Source organism: Trichoderma reesei, assembly GCF_000167675.1.
Source record: "Trichoderma reesei QM6a unplaced genomic scaffold TRIREscaffold_11, whole genome shotgun sequence".
Taxonomy (NCBI): domain Eukaryota; kingdom Fungi; phylum Ascomycota; class Sordariomycetes; order Hypocreales; family Hypocreaceae; genus Trichoderma; species Trichoderma reesei.
The window spans coordinates 659,115-674,791 of NW_006711158.1; the positions used below are offsets into that span (position 1 = coordinate 659,115).

Here is a 15,677-nt window from a genome sequence, read left to right on the forward strand (position 1 = left end):
TTCCGGCAAGCGTTGTCTGACCGCTGATTGTTACTCTTTTTTCTGCGTCTTGGGTAGCCCTACGTTGAAATCGGCGATGACGATGATGGTGATGATGATGAAATGTTTGCCCTGCTTTTCTTTTCTTTTCTTTTCTTTCTTTTTTTTGGGATTCCCTGATTTGTGCTGTGCTGTATATGAGACCTTTTCGTATACTACTACTACTGCGGCTGCAGAAGCCCATGTGCATGGTGCTTGATGGAGTACAGTATCCTCTCCCTTACTCTCCGTAAGGTAGGTATTCTTGGACAAAGTCACGTTGGCCGTCGAAGTGTCTTGTCGGGGCACACAAACCACAGAGAAGAAAGCTCGGGATTTGCGTGAATCCCCCCGTCCCGGGTTCGTGATCGGCAGCTGTCTGGGCCTTTTAGGCGCAGGAGACTTTGATAAAGATCCAACTTGTGTATGTACATACATACATAATAACGAAGTGGCGACGCGGATCATGTTCATCGTGGAGGTTTTCGGTTGCAGTGGGCGTTGGGTGCTGGATTCGGGAACGATCTGATGAGCACAAGACGGGACGACATTCATCATTGAGGCAACTTTTTTGTGATTCATGCCTTGATTTCACATGGATTCGCTTTTTTTCTTCCATTCGGCACATGGTATTCATATTTTTTTTTTTTTTTTCAGCTGGACGGGAAAGTGGGCAGCCAAGAGAAGAACACGAGATTAATACTTCACTAATCGATTTGATCCCCTCGAAAGTATGCAGAGAACGTAGCCCCGGTAAACGTTGTTGGACCTCTGCGCAACCGTCTTCGTCCAAAGCGAGGGGCGTGTTTTCCCCAAGTATCAAACTTGAATATGTGAGACATCTTGTTTCTTGCGTTAGTACAAAGTTTGTGGTTCAAAGTACTCATGTGCTGGCACCTGGCACTGCTCAACAGATCAGGTGTATTAACGGACCAAATTTGAAGCATCCGTCATGGTATTGAGAATCCAAATACTCGTCTAGGAGAAACACGAGCCATGAGATTGCTTTGATCCGTCGTCGAGCTTTGTTATGCTTCTCCTCTCGGAGTAAAGAAGAAGCAGGCATCCATATGATAATCACGATTTCCATCCCGAGCAACACAGGACGACAAGCATTGTATGTCTCTTCTAAATAAAGACTCCGTACAACAGAATAAAACAAGATTGAAGACAAAAAGACATTCTTACACACTCCCTGCATCCGGGAAACAAACCCATGAAACCCTTCCCCCGGAAGAAAAAAAGGGAAAAAAGGAATTCATCCACAAGTTAACATCACGATCGTGATCATGAATCATGAATTCATCCATATAATCCAAAATCCCGATCTTAAAGGGGAACACAACGGCACGGAACAGGTTCCGAAGGGATCAATCAATCTCCTCCCTCCCTTCTGTATATACCTACAGAGTACATACATACATACATACATACTACATAGAAACCGCCTTTACTGGACCTTTTCTGTCATGCGTTGGTGATGAAACGGCGCGGAAGCAATGTGACGGGTGATGAAAAGCATGCAGAACCGCCAGACTAGTTCCCCAAACCAACAAAGATACATACCCTGGAGAGCAGAGAGCGCCAACGAAAGGGGCAAAAAAAAAAAAAAAAAAAAAAACCTCTTATTTGCATAGACGTTGAGTGGTATTTAAAACCAAAAAAAAAAAGGCGGAAGAGGCGGGTAGGATGCTGATGAAGATTTGGAATCAAACTCGGTTTGCAGGGTATCTTGACAAATACCCCAAATTGTACGAGAGAGGGAGTGCTGAAAGCCTCACATTCACGATTAATGACTTGACTTATTGCCAGGTCTTTCATGTCAACCAGCATCAATCAAAGCCATGCCACGCCCAGACAAAGGACCAAACTCATCTTCTCCAAGTCGCATCATCCGCCATCCTTTTCACGCAACAGAGAGACGTCTGCTGAATATTCACGAGATAGAGATGCTTTCAAATTGTATAATTCATATTCGATACCAAAAGACTTGCGCTCGTCCATCATATCAGATACCCACCAGACCCGATTCTAACCACCCGAGCCCTCCTGTTAAAAGATGAATACCGCCCTCCCAAAAAACAACCAAAGGAAAGAGGAACAAGCCCGCTGTCGTAACCAATATTTTTGAAACTGTACAGTATTCGCAATGCCCTTTCCATCGCCATCCACATCTTTCGGTCTCCTTTCCTCGCTCAACGTCAATGTGTCAAGTATTGGGACGAACGAGCACGACGCTCAATCCGCCGCCGTCCTGGTCCTCAACTAGTCCCTGCACGAACGTGACCTCCCACCTCATCAGAGCACATATTCTTCTCCCACCAGCTGTCGTCACTCTTGTCGGACTCAATGCCGCCCTCGCTTTTGAACCTTCGCACGCCATCATAGCTCTCATTGGGATTGAAAGAGCAGGCAAACGTTGGGAGACGCCCAGGGTAACGCTCCTAGAATGCAATCGCCCTCTCCAACTGGTAGACCGCAGTCCTGGCTCGCTCCCTCACGTCGAGGTCCTTGTCATTGTGCTTCAGATGCTCCATCCGGTTGTAGAACCCCAGCTTCTTCAGCTCTGTTGCCCTCACCGACCAAGCCTGTCCCTCTCCCTCGTCATCCTGACCGGTAAGATTGATGATGAGGTGACAGACGGCAACGCGGACCTCCTTGTCCCTGTTGCTAATCTGCTGATATACCAGCCTAAGCAAGTCCGTCTGCCTCATGACGAGCTGTCGGTGCTGGAGCGTGCTGGCAGCTATGTGGACGAGGATATAGATGACTGGAATGATGATCTTGGCATGCGGGTGGATGAGCCTGGTCTCCTGTCCAGGGGTTGGGGTTCGTCGAGAGAAAGGGTGAAGCACTCTGGCTCGCAGTTTCGAGGCCAGGATATCAAAGAGCCGCTCTTGTCCAATGGTCCTAAAGAGGTAGTCAATCATCTCGGTGGTATCATACGGCGATTCTGCCGAGGCACCCACGCCGAGGCCCACCAGGTTTCGAATGAGCTCCAAGCCTTGTTCTTGGATCGCAATGTCGTCGCTCCGGGACTTCCTAGACGAGTCGAGTTCGGAGTCGCGTATGCTGGCGAGCTTGTCTTCTGCTTGACGTAGCTTGGTCGATCTTGAAGCATCCAGCTTTTGCAGGCTGCCATTCGCCGCAAACATCCACCGTACCTGTTCCTCGGATGGGGATGCATCCATTTCCTCGTCATCGTCGGCCAGCGCCTGCATGGCCTGCGTGCTATACGCGGTAGCCTCTTGACCGTCGTCGTGAATGACCTGCACTAGCCACTCTGGATCGAGCAGTTCCAAGCATGATCGCTTGACGTCGGGGCTCACGGCTATGACAAAATGCTTGAGCGCCCACAGAGCATTGAGCCGCAGGGCAGGGTTCTCAGAGTGAGCATGCTCGCAGAGGATCTTCATGACGCCGTTTTCAGCCAGGAGCTATGACCGTTAGCCTAGACTTGTTGCAGGGAAACAAACAGGACGGTGAACAATCCGGGAAGAAAGACGGGAGACGAGGCTCAAGGGGGCGGGTGACATACCTCACGAACTGGACTGGCCTCCAAGACCAGGTTACAGATAGCAGCCGTGGCCGCAACCTGGACATCAACATCCGGATGCTTCAGGAATTTGAAAATGGGCATGGCAACGGAGTGGTCAACCAAAGTCGTCCGCAGGATGCTAATGGATCGCGAAAGCATCCTGATAACGTGGCAGGCCGCAACAATGACGGACAGCGGGTTGGCACCATATGCCGATGAGACGCTGGGCTGCGCTTCAGACTCCGGGGTAGGCTTGTCCTTGAGTCGATCCTTAATCTGCTTAGGCCGCTTGGGGTACTCATTGAGCGACTCCATCACATAAGGGATGAAGTCCTCATCAACCAGGGCTTTCCTATAATCTTCTTTTCCGGAAGCGACAGCGCCAATAGCTTTGAGCGTTGACTCCCTGAGCCGCACACGATGAGAAAGCAGGGGGTCTTGACCGGCCTCGCCTAGTCGTGTCGCGCTGGCCGGGCCTTCCACTTCCATATCGGTATCAGGTTGGGGTGACCAGTACTTGGCTGCCTCAGGGATGGACACGGAGCGGTAGGCGCGTCTTAAAAGCTTGGTCAACGTCTTGACGGCACCGCAGTCGTACGCAGCCTTCTGGAGGCGTTCGCTGTCAGTGATGAGGCGGGCCAATGTTGCCGGTGCCCGCTCCAGGATGAGATGCTGGGTCTCATCGAAGGAGCTTTGCGACTCAGTGTCATCCTTGTCATTCTTGGCAATCAAGTCAATGAGGATGGGCACGATGAGCATGCCGAGGGTGTTTTCCCTCCCTTCCTTGACCCCTAGACCTGCTTTGAAGAGAGAAGTAACAATTGTGGCCGCCATGAGTCTCCCGTAGCCGGTCAGGGACCTGGCCTGCAGTATCAGCCAGGGGATGAAGGGGCTCTCAATGTCCTCGGATGAGCCGTTTTCGAGGCTCGCTTCCAAGGCAGTGGGAGAGACGAATCTGGGCCCCGGCGTTTGACTCGGGGTTCGTGATTCAGGGCGATCTGGGGTGTTGACGGAAGATGTGTGGCGGGATTGGGGAGGGTTGGGAGCGGCGGAGAAGGGAGCGGGCAGTAGATGATCCATAGCCGTCTGATTCTGCACTTGAGAGCCGCTCACGCCGATAATCTCGAATGCAATATTTGGAAAGACGGCGAGAATGGCCGGGGAGTTAATCAGCCGAATTGCTCTGTATTTCGAGTCTCCGAGGATGGCCGCTATGGCGCCGAGAACGGGGCCGATCTGGGTTCCTTGCGGAGCTTCCTTGGGAAAGGCTTCGTATAAGCCGTCGCTATAGGCTTGCGCCTCGGCCCCCGGCACAACATGGCCCTGGCTGACGGCGAAGCTGGCCAAGCGCGACGCGAGCATATCCAAAACACCAGAGTTTACCAGAGCCTGCTGGTGCCGCTCCTCCCTGCAGATGCGAGATATCAAGCTGGCAGCTAGCTCCACCTGGGTCTGCTGCATGTGATTCGATGACGTTGTGGCAAGAATAAGGCACAGGGACTCGAGGTGATACGGCGACGTGAAGATGGTGTCGGCAAGAGCTGGGATATCCAGAGGGGACGACGGCGGTGCCAGAGCTGCCGCATCTGCAATGCTGGCGACGGCCTTGAGAGCGGCAACGACGATCTGAGGCGCATTGGCATTGGGTGATGTACAAGCGAGGATTGCAGGGAGCGCTCGGGAGGAGTGGATGGGTGGTAGGAAAGGAGGACCTCCTGCATTGGTAGAACATAGTCAGCATCTCGCTCTAGGATAACGCTTGATGATGGCGGGATAGTAGCCTTGGAATATCCAGCACAAGTCGAAGCAATAGAGCTTGAGACACATACCCTTGGCAAAGCTCGTGATGATCTGCAAGGCTTGCAGCCTCACCTTGTCTTCGTCTGGAAGGGTCCGGCGCTCAGAAGGCTGTGGCCTGGCATCCTTATTTGTAGTGTTCGCCTTGGCTGCAGGCCGAACCGACGTTAGAGTCTTGACGACGGGTTCCAGTACGCCCAAGCTGGCCCACGTCTCCTTCTTTTGGTGGTGCCCGACGATTTCATTCTTGAGCGCCTGTAGAGCTGCCGACTGCTCGGGGCATGTTGTGGCGTTCCGCAGCTGCGGCAGGATCGGTGAGGTCTGGGGGCGCGCCATGGCGATGGGAGTTCCGAGCAAGCAGCACAGGGGTACGATGGGATATGGCGGAGAGGGTCGAAAGAGCAAAGTGCCGGGATGTCGCCTCGGTTGTGTAATAGTAGGATTGGAATCAAGTCGAATCGGCTTGCTATATTTCGGCCTCTCAGCTAATCATGGATGATTGCTAGGGATGGCAACACTGAGGGAATCGGGAGCACGAAACAAGTGGGAGAAGGCTCCCGACGGATGCGGCTGAGGGCGCTGAAGACGGAGCCTCGTGAGACAGCACGAGCTTCTTTGCGCCACCGGGGGAGCAAAGATATGGCTTGAGCAACGGCGGCGTGGGCAATGCGCGAGAGGCGGGCAGCTCGTGCAAAAAGGGCAGAGGATGGACGATAGCAATAGAGGCACCGGCGTAAGCAAGTCTGCGATATCAATTCACGGGCAATTCATGGAATAGCAGGTCAGAAGCATCAGCGTTCGTTGCCTTTGCCGTCTGACGAGATGTCACGCCAAAGCAAGTCCGACGTCGTGGCACGTGCATGGTCTTATCTTATCGGATCTCTGGGGTTTAGGTACCTTCTGTACGAAGGTACCTTACAAGGCTATGTAAGAGCGATGCTGCGCCGCTGGTGTTGCTGCTTTGAACAAATGATGCCGGTGCTTGAAGCTGATGGAGAAAGTATCGTGAACAGTAGCGTAGAGATACGAGCCACACAGAGACTATATATAACTGGAGTCACAGCAGTTCTTAATGAATGTTACAATTGCTCAATCAAGATGCTAGACAATCTTGAAGTTTTCACAGCTTTTTGCAGTTGAACCCCGCCTTAATAAGAAGAACCCAGAGTCTCCACACCAAGATGAACAGCAGTCCGCTAAACTGGAGTCGATCTTGGCCATATAACGTATGGGAAGCAGTGGAAGGTAAAACGCTTCTAGAACATGAAGCCAGATGGAGCATTTTCCCTGCTGGCACTTGCAGGTGTACTTTTCTGCCTGCTCTCAACTGATTTCCCTCAATAATCTGAGAAGCCCTTAGGTAGGGAGTCGTTGCAATTCAGCGAGTAATACCGCATGCAGCAGTCTCTGACCAGCACATTATCAAGTATGTGTATGTAACAGCACAGGAGCAGCATGCTGTTCGTGCACGAGGCTGATACCTCAGCTACCTGGGTTATCATTGCGTGCATTGGTTAGGGCATTGATCTAGTGGTAGCAATCCGCTGTAGCGTCGAAAGAGAACTTAGGTATTCTGTGTGATAAAATGCTCCGCACGACAAATGACACAAGAGCATCTGCCGCATGCCTATCTGGGCCACGGACCTGGGCCACGAGCGAATCACCGAGCTTCGTTGAGCCACGAGCCGGCAGCTACAGGTGCTCATTGCACGACGGTCATCCACCAGGGCCAAGCAGACGACGACATGTCATCACTGTGTTTCCGTTCCATCAGCGGGCCTTTTCCTTTTTCTCGCTGGCGTGTTCTGGGGTTCCGGTCTGGGGTATTTGTGATGATGATGATGGAGCTCCGCCTGGAGACGTCTGCCATCGTGATGAGAGTCCACTTGTGATGAGACGGGACCGCCTTTTTGGGCAGCGAACTCTATTTGAAGCATGAACATGAGTCACAGAAACAAGGCGTCATAGAGACGGTCAAAGGGGGAGAGATGGCATTGAAATGGTAAGAACCGTGTGCCGTGTCGAAGCTGTAGGTATTGCTTGTAAGTACTGTCGCAAGGCATGTACATACTACCTTAGCTGGGGGGAACGGATGTTGCTCAAGGGCATGTCGATCACTCTATCGGTCCAGCAAGCGACACAGGGCAGAAAGATCTCCAGCTATTTCCAAAGGCGGTTGATGACTGACTTGCCTCTCTTTGTTTCTCTTCATCCACTCTCTCATTTTGCGCCCCATCCCCACTTACTGCATGAGGTACCGGTACATCTACTTTGAAGAAACTCCCGTCTTGGCCCGGGATAAGCCGTCAACACATTGCCTACCTGTATACCTGTAGTCTTGATTTGATACAAGTTATTCCTACTGAAAAAAGAGAAATGAGAAAGGAGGAACGTTATCTCACACTGCTCTCTCATTTGTTGTCTCGCTTCTCTTCCGTTTGATTCCATCTTCGACCTTGGCGGACCAGCCACGTCGAGCGCCATCCGAAGAATTGCATATATTGCACTTCTGTGTCCTGTCTCTGCAGCCCCCAAATTGAGCAGGATCTCATCACCTGCTGCGATTCCCGGTACCGGAGACTTCCCGCTTGGTCTCGGCGGAATCTCAGGTTTCTGGTGATGGGGGCTCCGTCTCACTGCTGCTTGAAAGGAGGCAGGAGTAGCGCCTCATCGTCACTCGTTGCTGAGTCTCCAGTAAGGCAACAGCAGCATCTCATAAGGTACCTTAGGTATCTCCATCTACTGTAGATCGCAAAGTACAGATACCTACATACGACTGCAGTGCCGCATCTCCGTCGCCCCCAAACATTGGCTGCAGAAAAAAAAAAAAATGGAAAAAAAGACCCGGGAGAAAAAACGCCGCTAATCCGCCTCCGTCGTGCTGGTTCGCGTCCGTCCCGCCGATTGAATCCTTAACCATTTTAGACCTCGATTATTCTTACCACCGTCAGCTTTTTTGGCTCGAGGTGCCGATCTGGCTCGGTGAGCGTTTCGGGTTCGCTCCAGAGTCACGACAAGATCGGGCTGCTGCACGTTTTTGCTTGCACATTGTCTCACCTGCATCGCCAGCAGCGGTGCTCGGCCGCCTACCGCCGGCTGTTCCGATCCAGGACGACCGACTCATGGCCACTTGATGCCAGGTGATACCACTTGATACCACTGGATATCTGGCCGGCCTCTTCTTCGCTCCTCCCAGTCGTCTTCCTTCTGCCCCCAACAATTGGCCCTCTCTAGTACCCTATCCCCGTCTGACTCGGCCGTCGAAAGAAAGCGAAATCAACCAAACGAAGGCGATAACAGGGAAAGGGGGATCAAAGCACACCGACCAGGGAATCAAGAGGCTCGCGCTCCGATGATGCGCCGCAGGAGACCATGTTGAAGACATCCCCCATTCTCTCCCCCTCCAGCGCCTCCCCCTCCAGCTTCCACAATGCCTCGCGATCCTCGCAGGACTCCGTCACCTCTCAGCCGTCCCAGCTGCCGTCCGTGAGCCCGAAGCCGGCGTATGTGCGTCGCCTCTCCTCGCAGTCGACGACGACAGTCTCCGCCACGGCCTCCTCGTCGGCCCTCTCTCCTGGTCGGTCTCGCCGCACCGGGGCGTCTCATAGCGATACCCGCACTCCCTCCCGCGCCTCCATTTCCACGTCTCCGTCCCCCGCTGCGCTGCCTACGACGACGACTACCAAGATGACCGTTACCACGACGACCAACATGGGCGTCAGCGGCGAGACGCTGCAACCCAGCCGGCACTCGCCCGCCCAGGCCCAGCTGTACAACGCCCTCTCGCCCAACAAGCGTCGACTCGCCGCTGCCTCGGCCACTCCAGACGCTTCTTCAGCGCCCCCGGCAGCGCCTCCGGCCTCGGCCGCCCCCCAACAAGCCGTGGCCCAGCAGGCCGCGGTTCAGCAGGCGGCTAAACGAGCCAAGCCTGAGGAACGACCTCCCATTATCCTGCCTCAGAAATACGAGCACTGTCCGGTCGAGCACATGGTCGAGCTCATCTCGCACATGCTGGGAGAGCTGATTGCCACTAACGACGCAATTCGCATATCGAGCGGTGGCCTGACGCGGTTTCACTCTAGGTAAGCTTGCAAACTCGATTCAGTTCGCTTTCCCTGGGCAAGACTGACTCAATCTCATAACAGAACCCCTCCCGGTATCTCGGTTAGGGACTATCTTCATCGTCTGGCTCGACATGCTACCCTCATACCACCCCTTCTCCTAGCCATGGTCTACTACATCGACAGGCTCTGCGCCTTGTATCCAGAGTTCACCATCAACACCCTCACCGTCCATCGATTCCTCATCACCGCGGCCACCGTTGCCGCAAAGGGCCTATCCGACTCCTTTTGGAACAACACCACCTACGCACGAGTCGGTGGTGTGCGTGTGGCTGAGCTACGGCTCCTCGAGCTCGAGTTTCTCTACCGGGTCGACTGGAGAATCGTGCCGAACCCAGAAATTTTGGTAGCCTACTACCAGGGTCTCGTGCAGAGATGTCCTGGATATGAGCTTGAGTCGGATGGATCGAGCGAGAACGATGAAGACGACGAGATTGATGACGAGGACGACGTCGACGACGAAGAGTAAGATGCTGCACTGCAGTAGGCATTGGAGGGACCATCAAATAGATGTGCTTCTGGCACCACTCCCCTCCTGGAAGAGCAGTGCCGATGGACGACGCTGACCAAGCGGCCTTATATCAATGATACCCATCTTTTACCCTTACAGCACTTTCATACCTTACTTGTGTTGCCTTCTTCTTTCGGTCAGCAGTCGTTTCATAGGCCGTCTCTTGCTTTTACACGCCTTCGTCTGTCCATCGTTCACCCAAGGAAGCCATCACCTACTTACCCTCGCGGGTGAGCAGCTCCTCTGGGAAAATAGCCTCACAGGGTTACACTACAATTATTTCCTTTGTCTCGCATTATACGCATCATGGAAAGGGGGGATATGTGGTGAGGAGCATATTGGCGTTTTATAGGAGTATGTGTGGCATTTCCGATTGCTTTCTTGTGTGCTGGATAAGGGGCACTCGATTAGGGATCGTTTTGATCTGGGATGAGAATATTACATCATCCGTGTACATATATGAATGGAATACTGTTCGCTTTGCTGACGATGGTGAGAATGCTGCGAGCCTGATATATCGAGTGACATTGCCTCAAGTTCTACATTGCTCTAGGGAATGCCACTGTGGTTTAAATATAGACGTATATCGACTAATTGGTGCGGCGGCTAGTATAGCTAACTGCAAAGTCCAACGTTGCCTTGGTGTTGAAGCTTTTCGCAAGTAAAGGGATTGCTCTACAAAGCAAACAGCTTGATCTGGGAGCTTTCCAAAGTACATGTAGTTCACGGGCACTTGCGTTGGCTGTTTTGGTGGTGGTTGTAGATGAGAGATTGAAGAAACATTTGATATTTTGTCTTGCAAGTAGTAATTCTAGGGGGGGGGGGGGTTTGGATGTGAGTAATACCATGACGGGATACTGTTATAGCGAAGATGTACTGCCTCACTCGTCGATTACAACGGACGCGGCTCCTTGTCAATCACCTCCATTGCTCCAATGTGTGTAAAAGCTTGCATGTGTTGTTCAGCGTGTACATATAAACTAAGGTAAGTTCGATTGATTCTCAAACTGTGAATACGAACATACTTAACAGGGGGAGGTTCGATAAAGAAAGAACGGCTTGTGCCTCTGCTGGGTAGTGTCCTGTCCACCGCAGACTAAATCACAACGCCCAAAGTTGAAACAAGACGCTGCCTCAGGTTGAACAGGAATTAGACCAAAAATAAAAATGAATGTTGAAGAGGAGAAGAAAACCGGAAGACGGACCACACGTTCCCCCTTTGAATCCCACCGATATCCAAGCTCTCTACTAACGAGCGATCTCAACTGCCGGCGTTTCCTGGAGAGAATGATTGATAAGAAGGGCAGCCACGACGTAAATGTCAGTGATTATAGGTAGAAGCTGAACAAAGACTGTTGTCGTGTCCCGAGCAATTGTTGCAGCTGGAAGAAGCGTATAGAGCGTGGCCATGATGATGTGAGGCAGGGATTGAGTCTTCCGTCGAGGTTGTCTATTAAAGAGGCCGAAGATGCAGCTCCAGTGCAGGCACGTCATAACGGCAAGCAGAAGTAGGCTGGTTTCACACCGACTGATGGGTATCATAGATGAAGGGAAATAGCTGAAAAGGTCATATGCCGTCGAAGAGCTGCACGGGCGATCTCTTGCGCTGCTGTTGAACTGGACCGCGACGATGTTCAGCGCGGCCGTCAAGCCACAAGCTGCCACAACCTTGTATATAGCAGCGTGGTCGTTCTCTGCCTCGGCATCTCGATGTGGCTCCTTGTATGTCCATGGTGTTTCTGCAGCACTGCCAGAGTAAAAGGAGTCTCTTCCAGCTCTCTGCATCCAGGCTAATCCGGTGCATCTAATGCGGATTCGTAATGAAGAAAAACCGCGGATCATGAAAGATGGACGATCTTGCGTTGCGATATGCTGCTGCGCTGCGAAGCAAGCTTCGAAATAAGGGGGGGTAAGGGCGCAAGGGTTTGGGGTAAGGCGGGTAGCTCTACCACTTCACCAAGAACACAAAGGTTGACGGGTATTTATTTGATCATTTTCGTGCTCTCAGCAGTCCTTAAGAATGCTGTGCAGCCAAGCTGGGGTCTCGGCTGCTCCGAGTGACGAGGCATTCTTCATTTCCGGGCCTGCAGCAGAACTCACCGAAACCTCCTCGGCCGACCAACCACCATCAACCACGCGGCAGGCAATACATGCAATGCAACGCAACCCGGAGGCCTCATGTGCCAGCTATAGATCCCTCATATGCTCGAAGAAGACAAGGCAATGGCAAGGCGCAATTCCAAGGCTCAGTCTGATTGGACGCCTCCTCGAATATTCTATCAAGGAGTTCGGTGTGCCTTGCTGCATCCGTACCTGCTTCTGATACATGATAACGAGTTGATAGGCTCACAATCGTTTGCTCATTTTACGCCCTGAAATTCAGCATTAAGTAAAGAGGAGAGGCGCAGTTGTGAATGACGTCTCGGGAACTACTAAACAAACACTGCTGCCTCCTTTTACCCCTTGGCCGTTGGAATCTTCCACATGCAAAAGGCGAGCTACCTTGGTAAGAGCACAGTTTCCCAAAACGTCTGGGAATGAATACCGCGCGTCGTTCGCTCTTCTTTGGCATTGGAAGAGTTAAATCGTACTTAACTGATTTGCTGGCCACCTGCCTACAAAGAGAAGCCGTTTCTTCTGGCTCACCCACTTCTAACTTTCCCCATCTCAGCGAGCACCTGGACACCACAACAGTGAGTAGAAGAAGTCTGTATTACTAGATTACTTGCCACTCTCCCTCTCTTCGTCGAGAGCTGTTGTGCTCCAATCGCTCTCTCACTTCTTCTTCTCTCCTTCCTCAAGACCAAGAACGACGATTACCCTCTGTCTCCTTGGCTTGTCTCTCACAAGAGTGCGAGACATCCTCCAGGCGTTGCTTCTATTCTTCAATCTTGATCCATCTTTTCACAACAAGAGGCCTCATCATTGCTCTTGTCTTGTAGTCTAGCCATCTCTCCAACTTTTCATCTCTTTTCAACGGTAGTTCTTCATCATGGATACCGGTCAGGCAAGGATGGGGGGCTATCTGTTGCTCGTCAACATGTACCTCTCAATGCTGGTCCTCTTGTTGGGAAGCCATCAACATCTCTTCTCATGGGCTCCGATAGCAAACTTTGTGTGCGTCTCCTTTACCAGATCATTCTTCTTTCACCATCTCCTCTTTCACTATCTCTCCTCTTTCACTATCTCTCCTCTTTTACCATCTCTCCTCTTTTACCATCTCTCCTCTTTCACTATCTCTCCTCTTTCACTATCTCTCCTCTTTTACCATCTCTCCTCTTCCACCATCTCCTCTTCCACCATCTCCTCTTCCACCATCTCCTCTTCCACCATCTCCTCTTCCACCATCTCCTCTTCCACCATCTCCTCTTCCACCATCTCCTCTTCCACCATCTCCTCTTTCACCATCTCCTCTTCCAGCACTTCAACTCTCGTCTATTATGCTTACATCAGATTAGACTTCTGCTCTTCTGGGGAGTGACCGGCCTGTCCCTTGTTCTCGTTCACCATCAGTATCTCTTGAGGTAAGTCTTCATGGAATTAAATACTCAATGGCAACCATCAATACCCTTACCGTCCAGGCCTTGGTTTTGACTGACCGTATCAGGGGCCCTCGCCAAATGATACTATATCCGCTAGAAATATGGCTAGGATTTGCATTTGCGCTCCATTCGTCACTCGCAGACACCGTCCTTGTCCTTCCGATAGTCACAACAGCTACTATGATCTATTTGGCGTCGTTTCAGGGCGGCCAAAGTCTGGAGCTGCGGGAGCTCCCTCGGCCAGTTTCTGGGTGGAGGTGAAAGGGTGGACACTTGTAGAACGCAGGTCACTCATCTTCTTTCATCTCCTTTTACCTGGCCGTCTTTTACCTGGCCATCATGGACGGAATCAGTTGTCGAAAACCTAATAACCTTTGGAACGCATGTGTAAACGAGACACTTTATCATTTCATACTTTCTTTTTTTTTCCTTGGGCGGCATTTGGATCCTGGTTAGTTGATCCCTCCATCTTTAGAATTGACGGAATTAGGCTCCAAGAACTTGGACTCACGAGATGCATTGCCCACAGACTGTGTGTACATGAATGAGACATCGTCGCGACTACCACAACTATGTTCGTTTGACGGACAGTAAATAAAGGCATTGGATCAGGGCGCTCAGCTGCCTGAACCCGGCTTCATCGCCCCCCGTTCTCTTGCGGCGTCGACCGAGGACCACAACTTACCTTACACACACATACAGTAGTTGTAGGGCCTCAAGCTTACAGGTGGTATTTCGTGACATAATGCCAGCCATCATCCATTCCCCGAGGAAATATAGATAGAAGAAGATATTGACTCTGTGGCCCACCCGATTGACTGACTTTTCAGGCAGCGGCCTTGTGTCCAAGTGAGCGGCCGAATATATGGGGGTGAGATGCAGTCCAGCGTCCAGCTCCGTCACATTTGCCTCCTGAAAGAGAACAGATTGTGATAAACACTTCGTATGGAGTAGTCTATGTATCGCCACACTTGATATCATGCTCCTCTCTTAAGGCCGTCTTTGCTTACTTCTCATAACTTGCTCGTTGTATACGCTACACCATCGATGGTAAATACAATCTGAAGAGCCCCAACGACTTATGTATCCATGCAAGTCTAACCACAATCCAAAGTCTCTAATATAACTTTTGAACATCATCTCAGCAAGAGATCAAGGTGCCGAACGTATGACCAGGTGCAGCGCCGAGCTGACGATTTTCCATTCAATGCAGAACAAGGCAGGCTTTTCTCAGTGCCATTGATGAACACTATAAGATCAATTTGAAAGAAGGACAAGGGCAGAAGGAATAGTAGTTTAATATTCGTGAACGGTATGGGGCTCGTACCGCTCTATGTACGAGAGCCAGCCAAGAGCATCGCCAGACAGTGTTGAAATATTCGAGGTCCAGTAACGCCGTCTTCTATCAGTGGTAGGAAGGTGGCTATGAGACGCAGGTGACGCTGTACGGGTAACCAAGAATATAGTGTCCCGAGATACGCAGGGTTCGCCGATCACAAAAAGAAAAAAAGGCACCTCGAACGAACTATATCCCCCACATCTCGTCGGCTGATTATATTGCTGGTAGGCAGGTGATGCCAAACTCCAGTGCCTTCACCAGTGACGGTGACCACAAGAGTCGTTTCCAAGATCGAGACATAACCGGCGCATATAGATGGCGTAGATGTCTCAGGCACGAATGTCTCTCTGGCCGACCTTCAGGGACTGCCACAGGCTCAAACAATCGTCCTTCTTCATCAGCGTTCCATGATCAGACTGACCGGAAGGAAGATAACCATGAGTTGACAGAAGTTCCGCATCGCAAAGTCCTCTGCGAGGTCTTCATCCAGCGTAATTGGTTTAGTGGTAAAATTCTCCGTTGCCATCGGGGAGCCCTGGGTTCGATTCCCAGATTACGCATTGCATTATTTTTTTCCTGGTACTTTTTGGTTGTTGTGGATATTGCGATGGGGGTCTTCGAGATGTGGAGTTGCAGAGGTGGATGAACTTGACGTGGAGTGGATTGGTGACGCAGCAATTGTATAGGATCACGAATCAGGTTCCCGAGAAGCCGAATGATGCTACAACCTTGGATCCGGATCACTAGCCCTGGACTCGGGGCTTCATTGATCGAAAGCGGACAACAGGATGATGGTATCCTGGTTTGGTCA

General features: G+C 51.5%; 3 protein-coding genes across 3 annotated transcripts; 1 reads left to right on the top strand and 2 right to left on the bottom strand.

Moving 5' to 3' along the window:
* Positions 1-2,462: 2,462 nt before the first annotated feature.
* On the bottom strand, positions 2,463-5,689 carry TRIREDRAFT_63293 (uncharacterized protein; the record flags this gene model as incomplete). Its single annotated transcript, XM_006966085.1, has 3 exons — positions 2,463-3,455; positions 3,557-5,271; positions 5,386-5,689. The coding sequence occupies 3 exons, from the start codon at positions 5,687-5,689 to the stop codon at positions 2,463-2,465; spliced, it is 3,012 nt and encodes a 1,003-aa protein (XP_006966147.1).
* Positions 5,690-8,725: 3,036 nt separating this feature from the next.
* On the top strand, positions 8,726-9,943 carry TRIREDRAFT_108231 (uncharacterized protein; the record flags this gene model as incomplete). Its single annotated transcript, XM_006965949.1, has 2 exons — positions 8,726-9,435; positions 9,499-9,943. The coding sequence occupies 2 exons, from the start codon at positions 8,726-8,728 to the stop codon at positions 9,941-9,943; spliced, it is 1,155 nt and encodes a 384-aa protein (XP_006966011.1).
* A 3,306-nt stretch (positions 9,944-13,249) lies between these two features.
* On the bottom strand, positions 13,250-13,865 carry TRIREDRAFT_108232 (uncharacterized protein; the record flags this gene model as incomplete). The annotated part of the gene is made up of 3 exons (XM_006966086.1): positions 13,250-13,420; positions 13,560-13,677; positions 13,858-13,865. The coding sequence occupies 3 exons, from the start codon at positions 13,863-13,865 to the stop codon at positions 13,250-13,252; spliced, it is 297 nt and encodes a 98-aa protein (XP_006966148.1).
* Positions 13,866-15,677: the final 1,812 nt, after the last annotated feature.